Source organism: Sclerotinia sclerotiorum, genomic scaffold (genome assembly GCF_000146945.2).
Source record: "Sclerotinia sclerotiorum 1980 UF-70 scaffold_9 genomic scaffold, whole genome shotgun sequence".
Classification (NCBI taxonomy): Eukaryota; Fungi; Ascomycota; class Leotiomycetes; order Helotiales; family Sclerotiniaceae; genus Sclerotinia; species Sclerotinia sclerotiorum.
Window position 1 is genome coordinate 78792 of NW_001820827.1, and position 24823 is coordinate 103614.

Below are 24823 nucleotides of genomic sequence, written 5' to 3' on the forward strand. Positions count from 1 at the left end.
ATTGGACTCCAACTCGCATGTCGGATTTGTATCGTCAACCTATCGCTTCCCTTTTCGAGTCTTCACCGTGGTGGCCGTACATGCTACTAGGAGGATTAGCTATTTATTTTCTCCTCCTCCTCCTCCATTCGCTACCTGCTTTGTTTACCTCAAAAACCTCCCGCATCCCCGCCTCTCGCTTTCCTCGTCAAATTCTCGAATCTTGAATCTCGAATCTTCCAATTCCAATTGCAGTGCAACTTTCCTACTCGTCATCTCAAACCTCCCTCACACTTTTAATCTCCAAAGCTCGTCGCATGCTTGAGATTGGAACATCTGACCAAATTTCTTGAATCACGAAACTTGTTCATGTGCGAAGCCCAATTGAGCCGATAAGGAGAATCGCGATAAGGACTCTGGAAAAGTGATCGATGTTGATAACGGCCGCTATCTAGACTGGTCGACACATCTATCCATCCACATTGCGCCATCCTTCTTCCCCTGGTGGTGAGTTTCTCATGCTAGAATTGTCATATTTCATATGCATGCGCATACACCATTCACTTGACGAGTTGAGGCATTAATTCATAAAATAACAGGTTCAATCTCTCAATCTTCCCACCCCCGATTCATCACCTCCCACTTGCATCGCAAGAGCTCAGGAAGACAAAACATTCATTGGCTGGTCCATGCAAAACTAACAAAGGAATTAAATATTCCCTTGTCCCCCAAAATAATTATTACTCTTCGATTCGCACATATTTCGTAATCGATAAATAGCATTACAGTACAATTGCGCCTCGTTTACGTTGGATTCTGTCAGCTCAGATTTAAGGTCGTCGGTGAATTGAAATCGAGGAACCCCACAATTCAACCTCAGTCAGACCTTAGCTATCAAATACCTCCATCACTTGCCTGCTTCTAAGATCGAACCTCGGGCTTCTGAACAAGGAAATTATCTCAGTGTGACAATTCGGATCTGACAACCAAATGACCTCTCAGGCTTCAGTCAACGCGATGGCGGGGTTCTCAACTCCAGTCGAAAGTCCAGCGTCGACGATGAACGACGAAAGACCTGTGAAGTCCAAAGGTAAATGGCTTCAAAGGATATCTTCCTCGCCTACACTCGCACAGTTCAGTCGGAGACGAGCGAAGACTAGTCCATATAGTAGCAGGTCTACGCTTTCCTGTATAAGTTTCGCTCCTCTGATATCGGAGAGTCCTGCAACACAGTCAACAACAGAAGGACGTTCCTCTGGAGCGCCAGCCTCGGGCCCAGCCTCAGGATTAGCCTCAGGACTAGCCTCAGAAGTAGATTCAACGCCAGCCACTCCAGGTCCCGATACTCCATATTATGACCCAGTATATCGTCACATTGCTCTTCGGCGTATCGAGAACGAAGCCATGGCTGGCGTATCAACTCTTCCGCAGGAGCTGAAACAAATGTCCATCGCAGATGTAAAGAGACCTGCGTCTTCTTCATCTGCGATTCTGGAAATCGTCGAAGATTATTTTACAGAACCCTTGACAGCAAAACCTAAACTCTGCAAAAATAGCAACTTCAAATTTTGGGAAGAAATGCCGCACGAAATCAAGTTGCATATTTTCGCATTCTTGAAGCCGAAGGAATTAGTAAGAGCCTCCAATACTTGTCGAGATTTTCATAAGACCTGTTTTGATGGGCAGCTCTGGACATGCTTCGATGCTTCCGAATTTTATGCCGAAATACCCGCCGAGTCTCTGGCGAAGATCATAGTATCGGCAGGTCCCTTTATTAAAGATTTGAACCTCCGAGGTTGTGTACAGGTCGAGCATTATAAACGTGCAGAAGTGGTCGTGAAGGCATGCAAGAATCTCATAAATGCAACTCTTGAAGGATGTCGAAACTTTCAGAAAGCAACTCTACACAACCTTTTGAAAAGCAATGGAAGATTAGCCAACCTGAACCTCACTGGGTTGTCGGCTGTCACAAATGCAACGTGCAAGATCATAGCACAATCTTGTCCACATCTTGAGATGTTCAACGTTTCATGGTGTACTCACATGGATGCGCTTGGTTTACAGCTTGTCATTCAAGGCTGCCCGAAATTGAAGGATCTTCGCGCCGGAGAAGTCAGGGGCCTCGAAAACGAGGATCTGGCACTTCTAATATTCGAGACCAATCAACTTGAGCGACTCGTTCTTAGCGGCTGTACGGATATCACTGATAATATTCTCAAAACAATGATCCACGGTAAAAACCCAGAACTCGACGTCTTTACTGATGCTCCGTTGGTTCCACAACGAAAACTTCGACATTTGGATTTGAGCCGCTGTAATAGATTGACTGACGCGGGAGTAAAATCACTTGCCTATGTGTGTGGGGGTTTGGAAGGCCTACAGTTGAGTGGATGCCTTGCATTAACAGACAGTGCACTGGAGGCCGTCTTAGCTACCACTCCACGTCTAACACATCTAGACTTGGAAGATCTTATCGAACTTACAAATAACTTACTATCTAATCATCTCGCCAAGGCTCCTTGCGCTTCAACCCTCCAACACCTCTCGCTAAGCTACTGCGAGAACCTAGGCGATGCTGGTATGCTTCCTGTTATCCGTGCCTGTACCAGTCTCCAAAATATTGATATGGATAACACGAGGATTAGTGATCTAATTCTCGCCGAGGCAGCGACCATGGTTCGTCTGCGATCTTCACGTACAACAAATTCACGATCACGTCCCTCCACTGGTCTGCGCATGGTAGTATTCGACTGTTCAAATGTCACGTGGACCGGAATTCGCGAAGTCCTATCTCGAAATTCGGAAATAACGAAGCCAGACAATGATGTAAACAGATACACATTCCCCACGGAAATCATAACACTCAAATGTTTTTATGGTTGGCAATTAACCGTGGACGAACATACGAAGCGAGTGCTAAGGGGTGATCTTTCCGCGGCTGCAAGGTTGGAGAGAAAGTGGACCGAGTATATGATGGCGAATGAGGAGGCGGGGGCAGATGGTGCGGGCATCAGAAGGAGAAGGAGAAGGGCCAGAGAAGCGCAGCTGATGCATGCAGATGAAGAGGAAGGTGGGGTAGCTGCCGGTGGAGTTGGAAGGAGAAGAAGGGCGAGAAGCAGTGCGTGCGCAATCATGTGATTGTGAATATTGCAGATGTTATGGAGTGTGGATATATGAAATGAGAGATGGTACATATGATGGGATATGAAGTGGCGATCAACACAATAGGAGTATTATTGTTTGGGACTAGGGTCTAAGCAGAAATTTTGGTAGATGAATAGGTTTATTATTATGGGTTTTGGCTGCTTGGTTGCATGCCCGGATGGATGCAACAGCATTGGGCTGCATTAGGAGTCAATATTCATGGAAACGGAAAAAGGAACAGGGCGGCAGGGAATTCTCTCAACCGGAATGCATAACGCCCACAACTTCGTTTTCTTTTATTGCATGACTGCTAGGCTTGACCATTTGAGATGAGTTGACTTGGAATATCAGAAGATTGAGTTTTTTGATGGAAATGGATGAGACGAGATGCGATGTGTATTCTTTCTTTCCTTGTTTGTTACTGTTGATTTGTGACCCTGAGTTTATCATGTTTAGAATGGCTAGGATGGATGCGATGCGATGATTTGCGATGACTTGAAATGAAATAATAGGATAGGATAGGATACTGTGGATAGGACGAGATGAGATGATTCTGGGATGATATGACATGGTTGCGCAGGTAGCTTCAAATGAGATGAGATGATGTTAAATATGAGATGAATTGGTGTTTGGTATTTTATATATTTCATATGAGATGATCGATACGTGGAGATGCCTTTGTTTTGCATACCTATCTATGTTACGGTGTTTGATACATTTTCGAACACATTTGGTGACCTGTCCAATGACTGGCTGATCTCCTTTTAGATTGGCTAGTTCAGGAGTACCGTGTAGTGTAGCGTAGTGTAGTGTAGAGTCTGTAGAGAATCATGAAGATTGATGGAAAGATGATAAATGGGGGAGTGGTATCTATGCAGGCCACCTTTTTTCTCCATGTCTTCTCGCAGACTAAACAAGAAGTGCACAAGTGATCACGCCAACTCACTCAGCCCAAGAATCTCAATTCCCTCACCAGCTCCCAAAACTTATGTTGACCCTCTACCCCCCTCTCCTCAAGTCCGATCGGTCCTCCCGTATCAGTAATTGCATTATCCACCAACTCCTTCGCGAGGCCCAACTCATTATTCTCCACCAGTGCCATCAACAACGTCCTCATCGTGTTCCAACTAGTAAATTGTTTGGATTTTTGCACTTTGCCCAAGTAATGAATGGCAGTTGTCGTATCTCCTACGCTCGCATAGCCCTCTATGAGACGGTCCCAAAAGATATGGTCGACGGAGCCCACCGTTAGCTGAGCGCGTTCGATGAGAGTGGTTGCTGCTTGGAAATTGGGCGGGGTTTGCGCGAAGTAATATTCCAGGAGGATGGTGTAGATGTAGGTTGAGGGCGTCAGTCCCTGTTTCGCCATTCGTGCCATGACCTCAGATACCGGGCTGGTATCCTTCGGTATGCCTCGTAATAATAAGTAGATCATTTTGCTGTATAAGAACAAATTTGGCGCTACATTCATCTTTTCCATGGTAAGAAAGGTGGTGTTGATTGCTTCTATTTGTTCTTCAGGAGTCAGTACATCGACATCGGCGAAGGTTTGCTCTAGAATTGCGACGAAGGTTGCGGCATCTGCTTGAACACCTTGACCTTCCATGGAAGTCAAAATCTCTGGAGTCTTATCTGCATGGCCGGCACGGACTATTGACCAAAGAAGTGTGTTATATGTTTGGACGTCAGGAATGATGCCCCACTGATCTGCCCAGGCAAGGATGCGATTAGCAGCTCCTATTTCTTGCATCTTTATGAGGCCAGAAACTGCTGCATTGACAGTTGCAATAGTTGGCCTAGCGGCCACAGTATGGATGTCCTTAAACTTTTTGGAATTCTTTAGTTCGAATTTGGGATATTTTTTCCTGACCGCAGCTAGCCATAGGCGTCCCATCTCATCCAATGCGCGTATGCCATCTTCTGCCTTGTAACAGTGAATAAGTCCGCTGATCCTGGTGGTCCAACAGGTAACATCGGGAGTTGCTCCAGACGCTATCATCATGGCCCAAACTTGTTCAAGGGCTTTTGGATCGCGGGATGCCTTGCAACCATTCAATAGGGCATCCCAGGCACCAAGGTCTGGAGTTACATTATTCTTGATCATATGGTTCCAAACATCAATGGCTCGAGGTTGCTGCCTAAGACTCATGAATACCAAAATGAACTGGTTGTAAAATGCAGGCGTAAGATAACCAGACTCAAAGCCAGACTCAGAACCAGGGTTGGCCGCTGAATCATAAACTGGAAGCTTCTGTGCCTGCGACCATAGTTTGTCAAGTGAAACCACATCTCTCCTAGCATGCGCATCAATAACTCTCTTGTGTATAAGCTGGGATCGCTCAGTTTCCCTAAGTTTGAAATCCTTAGTAATTTTCTGCTTCTCGGCGAATTCCTTGATGGTGGACCAGTCATTTTTGACTAGATTAACCACGGACTCAGGGACATCCCGAAAATATACAGCGGCATCACTTAGAGTCATCGAACATGCATTGACCATACTTGAGAAACTGAATATGAGCGGCTGCGCATTCTCTACAGTCTTTGCACCAATTCCAGCCATATCAAGTTCAAGAAGAAGCTTGAGTGTCCCCAGTGCGATTGTAGGCAGCTGATACATCTCACCTGGGGAGAACTGGGGAGTGAGAAGACTAAATGCATGTTGAATTCCATTTTGTTGCTTTTCCACAAAAACGCTGTGGAGGGAATGCTTTGGCAGATTTGACCAGTCAGATGAAGAAGGAACGATGCTGGAGTCTAGCTCGTTGGATAACTCTTGGCTTCGATATCGTCGAGGTCGTCGGCGACAGACGACGTTCCAACTTTTAAGAAGCTCGGTTAGTAATTTCTGTCCCTGTTCTGTCGCAACACCGACTTCTGAGATGCTGACAATCAATGTAGTTAGCATTTTGGCCCATTGCGTGCCACGCAGTAAACCCAGCTCAAAAGTGACCCCTATCATTTCTGGAAAAGTAGGGACATCGTCACGAAGAGGCTGCTCCTTTTTTTTTTCTACTAAAAGCCTCAGTAACAAGGGTACTCCAGACTTGAGAGAAGGAGGCCATGAGCTTCGAGTGATGGAACCACTTTTCCAAGCAGTAGGCCCAAAATGTTCCAGAAAGAAGGACCAGCAGTCATTGAGAGGGCGTTCTTCGCGGAGCATTTTTTGTAATTGTTCTCCATGTTGGTAAGACTTCACCGAAGATGACGTCCGCTGGAAAGACTCCGATACACGAGCTGGTTGTCGAATCGACTGTTGCTTGAGGCTATCTTCAAACATTGACTCCAATGCATCTGCTGGCTCTCTAGTAGCATGCCGAATAGCTGGTGGTCTTCGGGGCAGTGTTTGGCTCTCTCTAGAATCGGCGCCTTGAAATCCTCTCGTTGACGCGGCATAGTTCTGTTTATGCTCCTCACTCGTGGAGCTTGGGAAGGCACCGATTAGAGAGTTAAAGGCCGCTTTCGAGTGCAATTGGAAGGATTTGCTTCGACGTAAATGACTAACTGTTCGCCGGCATGTTATGCAAACATATGGGGAGCTCATATCAACCGTTTCACGCTCTCATTAAGGCCTGTGCCACGGAGCAGGAAGTCGTGAGAGCTGGCAAATTCGAGAAGAAAAAGTACCTAGTTAATAGTCGAATTGGTGAATTATTATACTTCAACAATAATCATATGCATGGATAAGATAAATTCTAAGCACGGACTTTTTTACTAAGCTACCCCGACACCCCGACACCCCGGCTGGGCTTCAAGCATTGTCATATATCGAGCTTGATAGAAAGAAGCTCAGGGCATCAACATCAAGGTTTAGTTTGCAGCTTGAATCTTCAAGTGCGCACGTACGTACGTATTCCGTCACAATACCTAATAAAGGTGTTACAAAAAATGACTACGTTAGAACCCCGTGGGCCATATTCACAAGAGGAGCTTAAAAGGCTGTATCCCGAAGATCTCCAGTTGCAACTTGTTCAGGTTCTCCTTCGACATGGAGAGCGAAGCCCAGTTTCTGCGAGATTTCAAAATGCTGGATTGAGGCCCTACTGGCCGTATTGTTCGGCAGCCCGGCGAATGGTGAGTGCTACAATGGAAGCTAATTCCTCAGACTGGACTCCCCTTCAATGGAGACGTCGCTTGGAAACATTTGATAGTGATGATGGCCCTACTATTGCACGAGGGCCTCGAGGAGAGGTCGATGATGTTTGCAATCTAGGTGAATTGACAGATAAGGGGAGAGAAACAACCTCACAGTTGGGAACACGACTTCGAAGACTTTACATTGAGCAATTGCAATTTCTACCCCCAATGATTCACAATACCGATTTTATGTACCTTCGCGCGACGCCCATTCCAAGAGCTCTGGAATCACTACAAGAAGCCTTCTTGGGCATGTATCCACCTAACTCACGCGCTGCATCTTGCCCCCCGCCAACTATCATCACACGCGCGCCTTCTGGTATGTTCTGCAAGTCCTCAATATTGAAGCTCGCTGCTAATCACTTAGCTTCCAGATGAGACTTTGTTTCCAAACGATAGTGGCTGCAGAAGGTTTGCGCAACTGTCGAGAGCTTTCGCGCAACGAACTGCCGATCATTGGAACCAGACAGACGAAATGGAGTATCTAAATAAACTTATCAGCAAGTGGATGCCCGATTCAAGTAAACGAGTAGCTGTCGATTCTCATCCCAGGCTTTCTGGTATAATGGATACTATAAATTCCACCCTAGCCCATGGTCCGGAAACTAGATTACCAAAAGAGTTCTACGATAAAAAAGGTCGGGCCATTATAGAAAAAATAGGAGTCGAGGAATGGTTCAACGGATATAAAGAGTCAGAAGAGTACCGATCTCTAGGCATCGGAGGGCTAATGGGAGATCTAGTGTCGAGAATGGTTGGTAGTGTTGAGCACAATGGGCAAGATGGACTGCTGGAGACCGGTGGTGAGGATGGTTCGACTGGCATTGGTAGAGGAGGTGAGAAGGCTATAAAGCTTGGCTTGAGTGGTTGTCATGATACTACTCTCGCTGCCGTTCTTTCTAGTCTAGGGGCGTTCGAAGGCGAGCCTTGGCCACCGTATACGTCTCACATTGCTTTAGAGATGTTCCTCAAAAAACAGTCGTCGTTTGAGGAACCGGAATATGATCCGCCCAAAGCTGGCAGTACCGGAAAAGGACTGCTTTCGATATTCGGATTGGGTAAAAAAGCTGAAACAGGTCCAATTGGTATCGCACGGAGGAAGCTTCGTGATCTTTCGGAAACGGAGAGGTCTAAGCTAGATGGTTATTATGTCAGAATTCGGTACAATGACAAGGTTATGAAAGTTCCTGGTTGTAGGCCACAAGGCAAACATCTTGAGGGCGACGACTCATTTTGTACATTGGTATTTTCCCCTCCTCAAAACAGCCTATAGAGCATTAACTGATCATTTCTAGGCGGAGTTCAAAAATATAGTGGATAAGTACACTCCTGCTCACTGGAAGAAGGATTGCTTGAACAACATAGATGCACCGGCCTTTCCAAAAGTTAAAGAGCCCGCAGGATATTAGGTGTGAGATTTGATAATCAATACTCTTTCAGGATAATTGCTTATCTAGGATTTTATTTTGGTGCGCAATTTCATTCGCCGGATGCGGGACATCCGCAGGTATACACGTACTGCATTTACTAGTTTTGCATGGCTTGATCTTGTATAGACTGCTTTATGTAATTTAAAAGAAATTGTTGTATTATTTCTGGTACCTAAGACACCAACCTTCTATGATTCTCTTGTATACAAAACTAACCACCGTGGTCGCCGGGTATCGTCTTCTTCCATATTCAAAGTTTGATCTAGAGTATATCCAAGATTTCTTCAAAGTTGTGAACCTCTAAAACATTCCACTCCAAAGTGCATCATTACAATCTAGATGGTTCAGGATGGTTTGCTGGTTTGTTCCCTTCGATAACAACCCCGAGCGCAGATCCAGCGTCTAAAGCTGGTAAGGCTGGAGTGGTAGAAAATGATTCGTCTCCAGAGAAACGCCTGGAGAAGTTAGTGCACGTCATTCATATATTCCAGTAAAAAGGAGCCAACTCACCATCCTCGCTCTTCTCCTCCACTCAAGAAGCTACAATCACCATTTTTCTCAATATCCCAACCACCACCCACACCGTTACCATTTCTCCATCCCACTTCCGGGATTTTCTCTTCTGGACCCTTCCACATATCCACTTCCTTTCCTATGTCACCTCCACTCTCCTTTCTCTTGAAGACACTCAATCCGCAGGTAAAAGGTCTGAAATCCTCCTCGCCAACATCCTCTGGCATTCTTCCAGTTAAACACCTTCCAATTGCTATCAATGTCGCCGCGTGCGTGCATATGACAATAGCCTTGACACCCTCCCTATCCGCATCTTCTATGACTCTATGTAATGCATACGCTGTTCTATCATGCAAAGTATCTATACTCTCTCCATTAACACTAGGTCTAATCTTGGGCACATACTCTTTGTCATATGCTGGGAAAAAAGAATGTAACAACTCAGGGGTTGCAGGACTGGGATGATCGAATCGAGCGGTGCCATACCATTCACCGAGTCCGTTTTCGCCGCGGATCTTGAGAGTCGCAGGGTCGCTTGTGGTGGAAGAGAGGTGTGGTATAAGAGGAGAGATGGTTTGGATACAGCGGTAAAAAGGAGAGGAGTAGATTCGTTCGATGGGTGGAGACACTGTGCTTAGATGGAGGCCAAGTTCCGCGGCTTGGGCTTCGCCATATCCTGCAAGCGCAGGATCGCTGGGTATACCGGTGGGAGTTGGGATATTGGCAGTGTATGTACCTGTCACAGCTTTGTGGATATATAAGCCTATTGGTTCCTATTAAAATGCAGCCAGAAAGAAAATGAAATGCTTACGATCGACAATCCAGTTTGAGCGAAACTTGAGAAAGTCAGTTTTGGTTGAGCGCAAACTTTAAGAGACAACTTACGCCATGGCGAGTTACGTAAATTGTTGTCAACGAACGTGGGGATTCGGAAGACATTTTGGTGGTAGGTTAATGGGTTTGTAAAATAGAAATATACTTTCAGAGACTTTAAGTTGTTTTTCACGATGACGTTGTATGGAGAAAATCAATATGTACCTGCGCTTTTCTCCCCGCCTCGGCTGCGATAAGATAAAGAAAGGGGCCGCCGGTTGGAGGAGTTCCGGAGTTTTAATATTACAGAGGGACTTACAACTATGTTACATCAAAGAGGAATGTCATTTGACTTTAAGGGCAGGAGTTGATTTCTTTGTCATTTAATCTATTTAAGAGTTCTTCTACATGGTAATGAACATTGGAATGGATCTAACAGGGTTGTAGTTATACATCAAAGGAATTTATACACTGGTTGAATGTGAATCCCTACAGCGAAGGGCTTATCGGACGTATAGAACATTCTTTTTTGGCGGCTATAATTCGTTTCATAGTGATTTACTATTCTTTGCCCCTTGTAGTCTCATATCTATGGCAAGTCAGCACCGAGTCATCGTTATTCGTTCAGGTGACAACATACCTCTTTCCTCTGAATGCCCAAACACCCCAGTTACCACAGCTAATGTCTTGAGGGTCCATATCATTCAGATCCCATCTCAAACTTCGAAAACGATTCTCTCCTGGTTCCATGAGCATGTCCATTTCTCCTCCTACAGTTTTCTTGACCCAATCAATATCGCGATCCATGTCGTATTGTGTGTATCCAGTCACCAGAATTGGTACTTTGGTCTCTAGCAGTTGTGGGATGGTTTCCGCCCACTCATGTGAGCTAGCTGGGTGTCCCAAACCAGGATGGAAAAGCATGAAGCAGTCAAAGTAAGGATCATAAGGATAAAAGTGACCAGCTTTGTGAAGGGTGTGATAATACTCCACAAAGGTACTAATCTTCAAGGAGTTGGTTATGCGATCCTCAACAATTGCGCCAAAAGGATTTCCCGGAGTTCGTTCAGGTAAAGGAAATTCGGCATCTCTGTTCGCCATACTTTCGGGGCCGATGAAGATCAGATGGAATGTGACCCGAGGAAATAGATGTGCTAGCTGCACCCACACTTCTCTTGGCAATGAAGATTCTGCGCGAGCACCTAAAATAAAGATTCTCACTGGTGGAGGCGTTGGTCTAAGATTCTTAATCTCAGATCCACCACCAGTTCGTGCAGGATGTAGATTGTAACGAAGAGCTGGATCTGTTAGTTATAAGTATTCCAAGAGAGTTGAAGGTCTGGCATACCACTCAAACTCTTAAGACCTTCGACCGTCAATCTTCCACCTTTCTTAATGTTGTAGGGACTCAACTCATGTAGCACACTTCCAATAGTAAGAGGATATGTCAACAACCTAGTCGCTTGCCTCAAACTCCTTTCATCATTGATAGCCTTGAACTCTCTTGAAAAGAGTAGAGTATCCCAATTCGTCATATTAACCATGGCCTCCTCAATCTGGTCAGAAGGGTATTCGAACTCGGGAAAGAACCGGCCGGAGCGTAGATCATGGTCATCCTCATTTATCTCTCGTAAGGTATCACATATCTCCAAATGTGTCTCATAATCATCCGCCCAGTGCTCTTCTGAACACGACACAGGTATTCCGCAATCTGGGCATTCGAAACTGACGTGGGCAGGTGGTAATGCGCCGGTAGCAGGTTTCCGTGCTTCGTGATCATCTGGATTTGTTGGCAATCGAGTCTGGTGATGATCTGGGTGTGGGCAGTAGGCGTTTTGTTTCATGAAAGCTGCCCGTCTCCTGATTTCGGGGGATGGCGAATTCGAGAAAGAGTGGAAGAGGTTGTTCGGCTTCAAGAGAGCTCGCCCCTCAACCTCTGAAGGCGGGGTTGATTCCAAGCCACCTGGACCTCTATACTGCGGAGGCTCATTCCTCGCTACCTGACCTTGTCCAAAAGATATTGCTCGACGACCTAAGTCTTTTTGCGCCAATTGATTTCCCGCTGGCGCATTCGAGGAGAGTTTGGGGCTCCTACTGCTACTGCCAGAAGTGATGTTTCTTCTTCCCAAGCCGATCGACCTAGGCGTTTTTCTTAGCGCATGTAAGCACTTTTGACAAGTATACGAAGCTGAGGAACGCATAATTCTTAGCCACCGTTGGGTTCCGTATATTTCGTAGAAGTAAAAGTGCTTCGCAAGCAGTGTTTAAGAAATTTGATACATGAGGTGATTTCGATGTTTAAGTGGTCGCGTATTCTTGCTTAAAGCGGCATGAATCTCTTTTAGCTCTGGAATATTTGTAGATGCAGGAAAAACAACCTCGAGCACCCAAAGCTTTGCGACAAGCTACTTGTCGAACCCATTACAAATGATACCATCTCTGTTATTCTGCGCCAAGTGATCAATCTTACCTGAAGCTGCGCAGACTTTCTGCGCCGCTGCCAAAATATGGCGACAACATCAAACCAATTCCTGTACAGCTTGACAATCAATCCTCCTACCGCCATCACCCAGGCGATCCTCGGACAATTTGCTGGAACGAAAGAACAACAGATTGTGACCGCTTCTGGTTCACGTCTTACTCTTCATAGGCCAGATCCATCACAGGGAAAGATTATTACGGCGCTTTCACATGATGTCTTTGGTATAATCAGAGCCATTGCAGCTTTTAGACTGGCTGGTAGCAATAAGGGTAAGTCCTTCATCTCATCCCATTTGAGCTTCACTTAGTGATTTGAAGCATCGATGGCAGCACGAATCATACCGACATGAACAGGCTATTGGGGCGAGTGTTATGGAAGGTCGGCCGCAATGGAGAACTAAGCTAAAATAAACAATCGCAGATTACATTATCATCACATCTGACTCTGGCCGTATAACGATTGTGGAGTTTATCCCAGCACAAAACAAATTCAATCGGCTACATCTCGAGACTTTCGGCAAGTCGGGCGTCCGAAGAGTAGTTCCAGGTCAATACTTGGCTGTCGACCCGAAAGGTAGAGCTTGTTTAACTGCATCGGTGGAGAAGAATAAGCTCGTTTATGTCCTGAATCGCAATTCTCAGGCGGAGCTTACTATATCATCTCCTTTGGAAGCCCATAAAGCTCAAACTTTAGTATTCGCATTGGTAGCCTTGGATGTAGGATACGCAAATCCGGTCTTTGCTGCTCTCGAGGTTGATTATGGAGAGTCGGATCAGGACCCAACAGGTCAGGCCTATGAGGATATTGAGAAACAGCTTGTTTACTATGAACTGGACCTTGGCCTGAATCATGTGGTGCGAAAATGGTCGGATCCTGTCGACCGAACGGCGAACATACTCTTCCAGGTACCTGGAGGAACAGACGGACCAAGTGGAGTTTTAGTTTGTGGGGAAGACAACATCACCTACAGGCATTCTAACCAAGAAGCCTTTCGTGTTGCTATCCCTCGTCGGCGTGGCGCAACCGAGGACCCACAAAGAAAACGAAATATCGTAGCAGGTGTTATGCACAAACTCAAGGGTGCTGCTGGAGCCTTCTTCTTCTTGTTACAAACAGATGATGGGGATCTCTTCAAGATAACCATCGAGATGGTAGAGGATGACAATGGGCAACCCACCGGCGAAGTCAAACGTCTCAAGATCAAGTACTTTGATACAGTGCCTGTTGCAGCGAGTCTTTGCATTCTTAAAAGTGGATTTCTTTTTGTTGCAAGCGAGTTTGGGAATCATCAATTCTACCAATTTGAGAAGCTTGGCGACGACGACGAAGAAATAGAATTCGTCAGCGATGATTTTCCAACAGGAACAAATGAATCATACACGCCCGTCTATTTTCATCCAAGACCGGCGGAAAATTTGAGCTTAGTCGAAAGTATCGACTCGATGAACCCTTTAATGGATTGCAAAGTCGCAAATCTTACCGATGAGGATGCACCACAAATTTATTCAATTTGTGGCACTGGCGCTCGAAGTACTTTCAGAACACTAAAACACGGTTTGGAAGTTAGCGAAATCGTTGAATCTGAACTGCCCGGTGTACCATCTGCAGTTTGGACGACAAAGCTCACTAGAAATGATGTTTATGATGCTTACATCATTCTATCTTTTTCAAACGGTACTTTAGTCCTCAGTATCGGCGAAACGGTGGAAGAAGTAACTGACACTGGATTTTTATCATCTGCGCCGACACTAGCGGTACAGCAACTTGGCGAGGATTCTTTGATTCAGGTTCACCCTAAAGGTATCCGTCACATTCGTGCGGACCGCCGCGTGAATGAATGGGCTGCCCCCCAGCATCGCTCAATCGTTGCAGCTACTACGAACGAACGACAAGTTGCTGTAGCATTAAGCTCTGGAGAAATTGTCTACTTTGAGATGGATTCGGATGGGTCTCTCGCTGAATATGACGAGAAGAAAGAAATGAGCGGCACAGTCACCTGTCTAAGTCTTGGCGAAGTTCCCGAAGGACGTCAGAGAAGTCAATTCTTAGCTGTTGGCTGCGATGACTCGACAGTCCGTATTCTGAGTTTAGATCCCGATTCAACGCTAGAGAACAAGTCGGTTCAAGCTTTAACTTCTCCTCCAAACGCCCTTTCCATTATGGCCATGTCGGACTCATCCTCTGGTGGCTCAACTCTATATCTTCATATAGGACTTTATTCCGGTGTCTATCTGCGAACCGTTTTAGACGAAGTAACCGGAGAGCTCTCTGATACGCGAACACGTTTCCTAGGACCAAAGCCTGTAAAGCTTTTCAGAGTATCTGTTCAAGGTCAGACTGCAGTGCTTGCCCTCAGCTCTAGACCATGGCTAGGATACTCAGACCCCGTGACTAAGGGATTCATGCTCACGCCACTTGATTATCCTGCTTTGGAATGGGGCTGGAACTTCAGTAGTGAACAATGTACCGAAGGAATGGTGGGAATTCAAGGACAAAACCTCAGGTATGTCAACATAGCTCCACGTATCTTCAACGGCATCAGATATCATGATGATTTTCTTATCGTTAAACTTCCTACGTCTTTTATGGCCATGAGGATGAAATATTATAATTCCAATTGTTCCTTCTGAAATATTTGACACAAATTAAGCCACAAAATTTTACACTTATACTAGAGCAAAAGCTAACCCACCACAGAATATTCTCTATCGAGAAACTCACCAATAACCTCTTACAAGAATCCATTCCTCTAACCTACACTCCTCGTCGTTTTGTCCGACACCCTGAGCACCCTCTTTTCTACGTGGTTGAAGCAGACAACAACATCCTTTCTCCAGCCACAAAACAAAAGTTACTCGAGGATCCTTCGGTTGTAAATGGTGATGCCACAGTGCTCCCCGCTGAGGAGTTTGGGTATCCAAGGGGAACAAATCATTGGGCTTCTTGTATCTCTGTTGTCGACCCCGTGACCGAAAAGAAAGTTTTGGCTACAATCCACCTTGAGGACAATGAATCGGCAGTCAGCGTCGCTGTTGTTGCTTTCGCCAGTCAAGAAGACGAAACATTCCTGGTTGTCGGAACTGGTAAGGATTTGGTAGTTAGCCCAAGATCATCCTCTGCAGGTTTCATTCACGTATATCGTTTCCACGAAGACGGCAAGGAGCTTGAGTTCATACACAAAACAAAGGTTGAGGAACCACCAATGGCACTACTTGCTTTCCAGGGCAGATTGTTAGCTGGAGTTGGAAAAGATCTACGCATATATGATCTTGGAATGCGTCAACTCCTACGAAAAGCACAGTCCGAAATTGCACCTAATATGATAGTTGGACTGCAAACTCAAGGTAGTCGCATCATTGTAAGTGACGTTCAAGAGAGTATCACCATGGTTGTGTACAAATTCCAGGAAAACAGACTCATTCCATTCGTGGATGACACAATCGCAAGGTGGACGTCATGTACTACCATGGTCGATTATGAGACTGTTGCAGGAGGGGACAAGTTTGGTAATCTCTGGCTTCTCCGTTGCCCTCCTAAAGCCAGCGAGGAAGCGGATGAAGAAGGTTCCGGTGCTCATCTCCTACATGAACGCCAATACCTAGCTGGAGCTCCACATCGTTTAACATTAATGGCGCACAACTATGCCCAGGATATTCCTATGAGCATTCAAAAGACGAACCTCGTTGCCGGAGGCAGAGATTGCTTATTGTGGGCTGGACTCCAAGGTACACTTGGTATCTTGATACCATTCGTTAGTCGAGAGGACGTAGACTTCTTTCAGACTTTAGAACAGCATCTCAGATCAGAAGACCCGCCCCTGGCTGGAAGAGATCACTTAATATACCGAAGTTATTACGTGCCAGTGAAGGGCGTTATTGATGGAGATTTATGCGAAAGATATACCCTCTTGCCAACGGACAAGAAACAAATGATTGCAGGAGAGTTGGACCGCTCGGTTAGGGAGATTGAGAGAAAAATTTCGGTACACTACCCCAATACACAATTTAGGAAGAACATGAGGCTAACAAATCATTTAGGATATTCGGACACGATCGGCATATTAACCTGGCGTAGTTTGCTGCAGAGGGACTGTACCAGACGGTGTTGTAATTATACAAAGCGCTCAGTATGCATCATATAACGAACCTCATGATCCTTATTTTAAATGCGAAAATCAAAAAAGAATCTGAAACCTTGAATCTTACAGCATCTATTGTATGCGGGTCAAAATTTATATTATCTCTGTCCTGTGAATCTTCTTCTCCCAACATCAGATTTTGTCTTCCCTTTGCCCTTCCCTTTATCTGAAATAGGATTTTCCTTTTCCCATCTCTCGTCATCTCTATATACTCCCATTGCGAGCTCTAGATCGTAGTTGGCTTGCTCAAGATAGAGGACTGCGACATCATATCTAATAAGAAACCTAATGTTAGCTCTCCATTCTTCGTTTCGCATTACCCAATTCCAGATCTTCCACTTCACATTCGCTTATAAACCTAGAACCTCTTCCCTATTCCCCATTCGAGCACCCAAGCAAAAATAATAACAAGCAAACTTACTCGTAAACTTTACATCCTAGCATAAACCTCCTCACACTCGCTTTCCTCCTCTCCTCCTCCTCTCCTTCCACAGGCCGCGGACTCAAACTCGCACCGCCCTTGTACCATTCCCCAGGTATCAATATTGTTTTCCTAGCAAGAAGGAGGTGATCACTTGTTATACCGTTTTTCTTTCGCAATACCTCGATTGGGACACCGTAGCGGAATGAAAGGGAAGTCATAGAATCGGTGCTGTGAGAGAGGAAGTGAAGTATATCCTCTGATTGTGACTGTGACTGCGATTCTTTTTGTGATTGTGTCAATGATTGCTGTTGTGATTTGGAGAAGAGAGCGTGACTGTAGACCGGAAGGGAGGTTTGAGAATGCGAGGAGTGGCTACCAATGGTTTCTTCATAGGAGGGCGGCTTATCCCCAGTTGCTGGTTTGCGTCCTGTGGAATGGGATACGGTGTCTCCGTTTGCTACCTCTCCGTTCCTAACCTGACAGAATGGACAATAAACCTTGAATCTTTCATTGCGCTTCATGCATTCACCGCAAATAATGCGGCTACAGCATGGTAATCTTCTGTCGTCTCTCCTGCTACCACCTTCTTTTCCCCAATCATATGCTTCACTCTTCTCCGAAAATACTTCGTCTTCTTTTGTTTTCTCGTCGGAACTCAAAATCCTTCTCCTCGATTCGAAAGGGGGGTCGATTCCCGCTGTCGATGCCGAATAAGAAGGTGGTTCACTCCCCAATCCATCACTTCCTATCTGTGCAAGCAGACGCGCACAAGTACAGCAGGACTCCTGATTCATATTATCTGTATCTTTGATCTTTGTGAAATTGATTATTCAAAAGGAAACTCAAGATAGTATGTAAAACAAATGAAGGGGAATTTCGATGGTGGTGTATCTGTGATATATGTCGATGATGTAGTTGTTATCTATCCACTGATAGTGATATTTGCCCCTCCCTCGCTTTAAGCGGGTAGGCGGGGTCGCTTAACCGATTACCTTATCGGAATGCTTAGTACATGACCTTACTATATATTTTATATTTATTAAATACATCCCCAACCCAGTATGAATACCTCGCACCTTCATCAACACCTCATCAACTCACCTAAGTCCAAAATTCTGTCAAAGTTTCTTTAGAGAAAAATGCAGCAGAGAATCTAACATATAATTCAACATCACAGGAATACTCATCCCATGCTTCCCCACACATGAGCTTTCGAAAACCGGGTTGATCGATCAAACCGACGAGATCCTATCGCAAACCTACATACAACCCTCCTAATCAATCGTCATTGTCCCGCAACAAACTCTCGATTTCCCTTCCTACTTTTATCGAGCGGTGCAAAATCGAGCATGACTTCGCAGACGGATTCTTATCTCGATATTCTCGCTCTAAACCATATACATTCGATCCATTCCAACAAAAGACATTTACGAAAAACCTGGGCTATTCCCCAGTGAAAGTTGGTCGCTGGTGTATAGTAGGGAGGATTGTGATAACTGTCAAGAGATCTCATTACAACTTCCCGTTATCGTTAAGTTTCTAGTACCGCTTATATTACTCACATCAATGTTCTTATAGAATAGTTACATATAAAACATTACCATGGAGGTCCTATTGTCCTCTCGTTTACTGTCTGCATATTTGGTATCTTCCCATGCGTAGTCTGCTCATCCGCTATTTGCTCAATTGAACTGCCTGCGATCTCGAGTCTTCTTACCGTTTTGTACCGCGTGCTTTGTGATTAACCTGCTTTTCATATTTATCTGCTAGTATATTCGTCGTCTTCAATTGATTGCAAAATAGAGAAGTCCATCAGGTGGACATTTCGGGAAGAATTATATTCGGGGGAGGAGGGACTTTGTCTTCAACTAACGACAAACCAGAGAATAAATCCGGCAGGAGGAAGATATTCTCAAAATTGTTCAATCAGAAACGAGGACACTCTACAGATTATTACGATAGAACTTTCAGTACATTTAGTACCAACTATCCAAGTCGAAATTTAACTGTTACCACCAGGTACTTTAACCATACAAATACATTCACCACACTCCTCCTTTTTCACAAACGACGATCAGACCAAAAAACCTACAGTACGATCGCCTACGTCTATCATGATCATTTACCTCAAGAGGGAGGGAAGCACCCTCGAAAAGTCACCATCTAGTCATATCATGGATTCGATTTCACCAAAACCCAAGAGTCACAGGGTATCTAAAATTCATTTCTACAATCCATAAGTGTGAGGAAGACGCATTTTTAAAAGGGAAAGCTGTGTCGAACCACGAAACTTTCTTCACTATGTATATACGAAATTTCGCCAAAGGCCTGACAATACGCATTAATTGCGTCTTCAATTGGCGTACGGTTTTCAAGGCGTTCCACACCCTTCCGCACCCCTTATCCCGGCCGTTTTGGAATTTTCTTTGCCGAAGACGCCATCACTTCCTGATTACGGCCACTGCTATCTCAGACCTTATGGATGTTTGGGATTGGGATTGAGATGGGAATTGGATATGAAAAAGCATCCGTTTGCCTAGTCTTTCACAACATTTGGAATCTCGATTTGTGTACAATAACGTGGTATCGAGGATTTTGCTTTAAAAAAAAGTGTCATTAATTTACATAGTATGACACTCCGTTGCCGGGGAATATATACACAACATTCCAGAGTCATACTGCGGGTATGCTTTATATACAATGCTTATTTAACAAGCATAGCAAGTATAGTATTACTACATCACTCATTCCAGTATATCCGCCGTACGCATGTTTCCGTTGAGAATAGTGGGTGCTCCGTTCGGTAGATCAAGATGATGTGATAGGTTGGTTACGTCAGAAGTAGATTCTTGAATCAAACCTTCTTCGTGGAGCGATCTAGATCGGTCAGAGTGTGGTGGGGTGATATTGTCTTGATCCTGCGGTACCATGTATGGCCGATAATTCGACCTCGAGTTGCAAAGCATTTGTGACCTGGCCAATGCTAAAGCGATTAGCTCTTTGTCGTTGGATAGTTCTCGTCTTGATACTTTGGATTCCGGGAAAGGTTTCGTACTCGTTTTTGTTTCGATTTTCGAATGTGTAACTAGCAATCCATCGATGTATCTTTGGGGAGCAGGCCAGAATGGATTGCTGGGATCGTAATCCAAATCTTGTTCATATTTGTTAAGAGGATGTGCGCCTAGAGGCACAAGCTCCTGGTATTCAACAGCCATTTCAAGACCTCGTAGGTGAGGGAAACTTGGTACAATGAACATAAATTCAGAGACCTGTGATATTGTTAGTAAGCAAACCATTTCCAGAAAAACAAGGCACATACTTTCACGAAGAAAAGATCGAGCCCAAAGAATAAAGATTTGGCTTGTTCTTCCAGGCGAAGACGTTCATGCAAATTGAGGAGGATGTCTGGTGTAAAAGGATCACGGGAATATTTTGCGTGCGCGAGTGGCCATATAGCTTCTTTGACTTCCATCTCTAATGGGATACGCTCCCACGCTGTATCTATTACAGTCAATAAATATGAACTCCTTTTCGTGTTCCTTTGAGTTTACTCACATCTCGATAGTTCCAGATCTTTCTCTCCTAGCAGTAACGCAACGTCAGTATTAAGCATCCATTGCTCCCGACCACTGGGTTGGCCTGTTGCCTTTGGTCTAATCGTATCATATCGATATCCTTTTATAATCCTAAACTTGGACAAAGAAGCAATTTTGAGCGTCTCAGATTGCGGAAGTTGATCAAACGCTCGAAGTAGAAGCGGCAGTTTCGATAATCTTTCTACTTCCTTTTCCCGCGCCTGTCTTACTTTCTCAAGTCGTTCTCGTTCTTGCGCAGCAGCCCGCTTTTGCTCCGACTTCTCTCGATCTATTCTTTTCTGTTCATCATACAACCGCCTTTGCTCTGCCCTGTCGCGCTCTTCCTGGGCTTGTCGTATTTTCCGGTCTTCTTCTTCCTGTTCTAGCTTGGCAACTTCCTCCTCGAAGGCTAGTCTTTCCTCAGCCTCCTTGGCTTCATAGGCTTCCTTCGCTTCCTTCGCTTCCTTCATTTCTCTTTCTTTTGTTTCTATCTCCTTTACCTCTCTCTCCTTCGCTTCTCTCGCTTCGTCTAATGCTATCGCCTCACGAGCTTCTCTCGCTTCTTTGGCCTGCTGTTTAGCCTCCCGAACTTCACGAGCCAGTCTTGCCTGGTTCTTGTGTTCTAGATCGGCGAAAATGGCTGCTTGAGCTTCTTCATTCTCTTTGTTGAAACATGTCTCACTCTCTTCCGCGCTCTTGGAAGAAGCTTTCGATGTGTTCTCCTTTGTAGTCTTTGGATTTGACTTGTCCTGAGAAGTTATTGAATCAAAATTTGGCTCTGGACGCTCAGGAGACGAGTTTGGTGTGTTCTGATCCATGGCTACGTGTTTCGAAAGTCCCTCTAACCTTCGGCGTTTCGATGGAGCTCCATCAACCTCAGTGGTAGCTATTGTGTCAAGTATACCTGTGGGAGGCGGTGTTGTGCTCCGACGTTGTCGTTTTATCGGGCTTTTTTCGCTGCGGATAGAGGCGAGTCTGTCTTTGGAACTATCTCGTTTTGTACCTTTGGTTTTGTCGTGTCTTTCGCCTTTGTCAGAACCTGTCTCCGTGCCTAGGCGCTTTGACGCTAGGTCTTCATCGGCAGGTTCGCTTAATCGCGCGATGCTTGCATTTCTATCTGCATGCTTCACCTCGTCTACCCCGCGTCGATCTGAAACAGATGTCGTAGACACATTCGATGCAACACTTCCACGTCTTTGTTTATCCCGCTCTCCTTTCAGCTCTTTTCCAGAAACAAGCTTACGCCGTGGCTTCGAAGGTTCATTCTCAGATGACATTGCAGCAGCATCGGGTTCTGTTACCTTTGGTGCTTGCAACTTTTTCTTAGGGGGTCCTAGAGGAGTGCTTTCCGTGTCCGAAGCCAAATGCAGTGCGGTATTTTCCTCCTTTCTTGGTCGTCCTGGACCCCTTCTTGCTTGGTTTTGCGCGCTGTGGCTTTGACGAAGGGATGAACTACTTCCATGCTGACCTTTCTGTGAGTCTGTGCCTCTGTCCAACATTTTTGAAGGGCTTCTCTTTCGCGACGGTGAAGACCGATCACGGGCATTCCTTACTGGCCGTTTGGAATCACGGCCGCGATCGGCGTCTCGGTGGAGTTTAGGAGACCGAGATTTAGAGGGCGAAGGTTTAGCTGGTTTCGAATAATTATTGAAAGCTTCTTTAAGTTTTTCAACGACTATGTCATAGTTGTGACCCTTCTTCTCTCTTTCCTGCGCGATTTCATAATAAGTTTTGTTATTCCATCTTCTAGTCGGGTCGAAATCTCCTGAAAGCAGGCATTTAATCACGTCAATATGTCCTTTATCAATAGCACAAAGCATTGGAGTAGACCAGCGGGGATCTTCACTCCTTAAAGGTTCGGGGTCGCGATCAAAATTACCTAGTCCAAGCATTAGCTCGACAGCAAAGAGGTCGCCAGCTTTTGCCGCTATGAGAAGAGATTTGGCATCCTTCCGACCCTGATTAACATCTAACCACTTGGAAACATTTTGGTAATCTGCGTTTTGACATGCCTCACGAAGCATTTCCACCTTACTCAGGTCTCGATATAGATCTTGGTCCGTAGTTTTGTTCGAGCGTGCCCGTATACGGTTCGGGACATTAGGATATTCGGACGTAGGGCTGTGGCGAGGGCTATATCTTGAGGAAGTATCGTGATCTACACTTTCTACAGTTGCTTGATCGCTCGAGAGATTATTTCCGGACGCATCACTCTTAATCTTGGCGTCTTCAATAAGCCGTTGCATGTCTTTCCTCGTTTCCCACGCCATGTCGTCTTCTCCCCCACGATAAGCCGCTGCTAGGTCACTAGGCTCGTCACCCCCCACCTTTTTTGCCTTGCGCGGGTTAGCACCATGCTCCAGAAGTAGTTTCACAACTTCAACATGACCATTTTCAATGGCATCATGAAGGGGTGTGTCACCGGCCTCATTAACTACGTCCACAGTGCATCCTTTGGCCAAGAGCAATTTCGCAATTTGAACATAACCTACAAGACTTGCAGCATGCAGTGGTGTGTTCAATGCATTATCTGCCTGATTTAAGTCTTGAGGGTGCTTGTTCAATTCATCTGTCACTCCTGTGATATTGTCCTTCCGGACAAGTTGCAATAACGTCGTTGCGCCTGAGCTATCTGTCCGTTTTCTTTCACGGAGGGCGGCGGATGTCATGATAGAATCTCTAATAGCAGGGGCTGTTCGTTGCCGCGGTCGGGAGCTGCGAGGATGTGAACGCCCGCTGGCAGAAGAGTCGTCGGATTGGTACTCGGTAGATAGAAGAGGAGGTGGTATTCGCCCTCTCCTATGGCTCGAACCATGGATAGACTTTAAGGGGAATTGAGTAGAATTACTGCGTTTGTGAGGACGTCCGTGGTGAGGAGACTCCGACCGTTCCTTCACGGCGCCTGCTGTACTTTCTGGATGGTTGTCTAAGGATGGAGTATTTTCTTTACTTTGAGTACCATTCAAGGCAGTATTGTGATGTCGCTCTGGTTTTCGATCCTCGCGATCCACATGGTCATCACCAGAGTCTGATGTATTCTGTTTGTCCCGTGGAAAAGCTCTATCAACGGATTTAGCCTTGTCAAGGCTGTCAAGAGTGGATAAAGGTGGCGATGGCGATCTGTCAAGTCTCAATTCTGGCGCAGAGGATTTGGGCAGAGACGAGTGTCTTTTTTCTTGTAGGTTGGATAATCTTCCGTTGCTAGGATGAGATTTGCTTAATTCAAATGATTCTACCCTGGGACGTTTGCGCCTTCCTGCGTTATTTTCGTTTTGAGAAAGTGCTTCCAGTGATAGACTTTCCCGCTTCCTTGACTCGGACGGCTTACGGATATCTTCATCGTCACTCTTGTCTTCGTGTTTAATCGATTTTCGAGTTTTCGAGGGCGAGTGGCCATCCTTGCCTGGTAGTACGATTGTTTCTGCTTCTGAATCACTCTTCACATCAATATCCTCAAGAGGCGCATCGGGCATGTCCACGTCCACCATAGTCTCCGCATCAGCTACAGTCACCTTTGGAGAGGATATGGTTCCAGAAGAAGTCGAGCTTTTGATAGTATTAGTGGTGGAATTAGTTTTATCTTTTCGAGCGACCATGCTGGTAGGCAAGTCCCCATGTCCTGTAGCCGTCGTTCCATGATGATTTTGAGTGTCCATAACATCTAGGCTATGTGTCGCTGTATCCTGCGGATCATCCTGGCCTGTATTATGGGTAGACACTTTGATTGTATCTAATTGTAAGGACAAGGAGGAGCATCCGAGTCCTTTAAAGTGATAATTGGATGGATTAAATGCGCCGGTTGAATGGTTTGTCGCAGTAAGAATTCCAAATGGCGTGCTTTCGAGGACTTATGTTTGTTGATGTGTTGAATAAGGTATGAAGAATGTCATTAAAATCGTAATCATGGATCGTTGATGTGAGGTTGAATTGTAAGAGTAGATTTTCGAGGATGGGTGGAAGGAGAGTGGTGGTTTTGTAAATAGCGAGGGAAAGATAAGTTGAGGCCATAGAGACTAGACACTAAAAATACGGTGACCATTTACCGGAAGTAGTTGCCAAAATCATCGGTAAAGGATTTGGGTGAATTGATGGCACATTGTGATAGGGTGGAATGGAGACAAGCAAAATAAAATAGACTAGCTTCATGATAATAATAAGTTCATGATGTTCCAGTATTATCCACCAACCCAC

The 24823-nt window shown here is 45.3% G+C and overlaps 9 protein-coding genes across 9 annotated transcripts; 3 read left to right on the forward strand and 6 right to left on the reverse strand.

Moving 5' to 3' along the window:
• Positions 1–969: 969 nt before the first annotated feature.
• On the forward strand, positions 970–3117 carry SS1G_06964 (hypothetical protein; the record flags this gene model as incomplete). The annotated part of the gene is made up of 2 exons (XM_001591468.1): positions 970–2212; positions 2438–3117. The coding sequence occupies 2 exons, from the start codon at positions 970–972 to the stop codon at positions 3115–3117; spliced, it is 1923 nt and encodes a 640-aa protein (XP_001591518.1).
• Positions 3118–3381: 264 nt separating this feature from the next.
• Positions 3382–3693, reverse strand: SS1G_06965 (predicted protein; the record flags this gene model as incomplete). The annotated part of the gene is made up of 2 exons (XM_001591469.1): positions 3382–3617; positions 3651–3693. The coding sequence occupies 2 exons, from the start codon at positions 3691–3693 to the stop codon at positions 3382–3384; spliced, it is 279 nt and encodes a 92-aa protein (XP_001591519.1).
• Positions 3694–4069: 376 nt separating this feature from the next.
• On the reverse strand, positions 4070–6303 carry SS1G_06966 (hypothetical protein; the record flags this gene model as incomplete). Its single annotated transcript, XM_001591470.1, has 2 exons — positions 4070–6005; positions 6161–6303. The coding sequence occupies 2 exons, from the start codon at positions 6301–6303 to the stop codon at positions 4070–4072; spliced, it is 2079 nt and encodes a 692-aa protein (XP_001591520.1).
• Positions 6304–6651: 348 nt separating this feature from the next.
• On the forward strand, positions 6652–8666 carry SS1G_06967 (hypothetical protein; the record flags this gene model as incomplete). Its single annotated transcript, XM_001591471.1, has 4 exons — positions 6652–6766; positions 7226–7576; positions 7632–8500; positions 8553–8666. The coding sequence occupies 4 exons, from the start codon at positions 6652–6654 to the stop codon at positions 8664–8666; spliced, it is 1449 nt and encodes a 482-aa protein (XP_001591521.1).
• Positions 8667–9015: 349 nt separating this feature from the next.
• SS1G_06968 (hypothetical protein) lies at positions 9016–10139 on the reverse strand (the record flags this gene model as incomplete). The annotated part of the gene is made up of 3 exons (XM_001591472.1): positions 9016–9142; positions 9198–9963; positions 10121–10139. 3 exons carry the CDS (start codon positions 10137–10139, stop codon positions 9016–9018), a joined length of 912 nt encoding a protein of 303 aa, XP_001591522.1.
• Positions 10140–10574: 435 nt separating this feature from the next.
• SS1G_06969 (hypothetical protein) lies at positions 10575–12214 on the reverse strand (the record flags this gene model as incomplete). The annotated part of the gene is made up of 4 exons (XM_001591473.1): positions 10575–10602; positions 10654–11311; positions 11362–12152; positions 12198–12214. 4 exons carry the CDS (start codon positions 12212–12214, stop codon positions 10575–10577), a joined length of 1494 nt encoding a protein of 497 aa, XP_001591523.1.
• A 306-nt stretch (positions 12215–12520) lies between these two features.
• On the forward strand, positions 12521–16455 carry SS1G_06970 (hypothetical protein; the record flags this gene model as incomplete). Its single annotated transcript, XM_001591474.1, has 4 exons — positions 12521–12764; positions 12916–14998; positions 15193–16246; positions 16393–16455. The coding sequence occupies 4 exons, from the start codon at positions 12521–12523 to the stop codon at positions 16453–16455; spliced, it is 3444 nt and encodes a 1147-aa protein (XP_001591524.1).
• Positions 16456–16731: 276 nt separating this feature from the next.
• Positions 16732–17851, reverse strand: SS1G_06971 (hypothetical protein; the record flags this gene model as incomplete). Its single annotated transcript, XM_001591475.1, has 2 exons — positions 16732–16906; positions 17055–17851. 2 exons carry the CDS (start codon positions 17849–17851, stop codon positions 16732–16734), a joined length of 972 nt encoding a protein of 323 aa, XP_001591525.1.
• A 1950-nt stretch (positions 17852–19801) lies between these two features.
• SS1G_06972 (hypothetical protein) lies at positions 19802–24105 on the reverse strand (the record flags this gene model as incomplete). The annotated part of the gene is made up of 3 exons (XM_001591476.1): positions 19802–20326; positions 20377–20552; positions 20613–24105. The coding sequence occupies 3 exons, from the start codon at positions 24103–24105 to the stop codon at positions 19802–19804; spliced, it is 4194 nt and encodes a 1397-aa protein (XP_001591526.1).
• Positions 24106–24823: the final 718 nt, after the last annotated feature.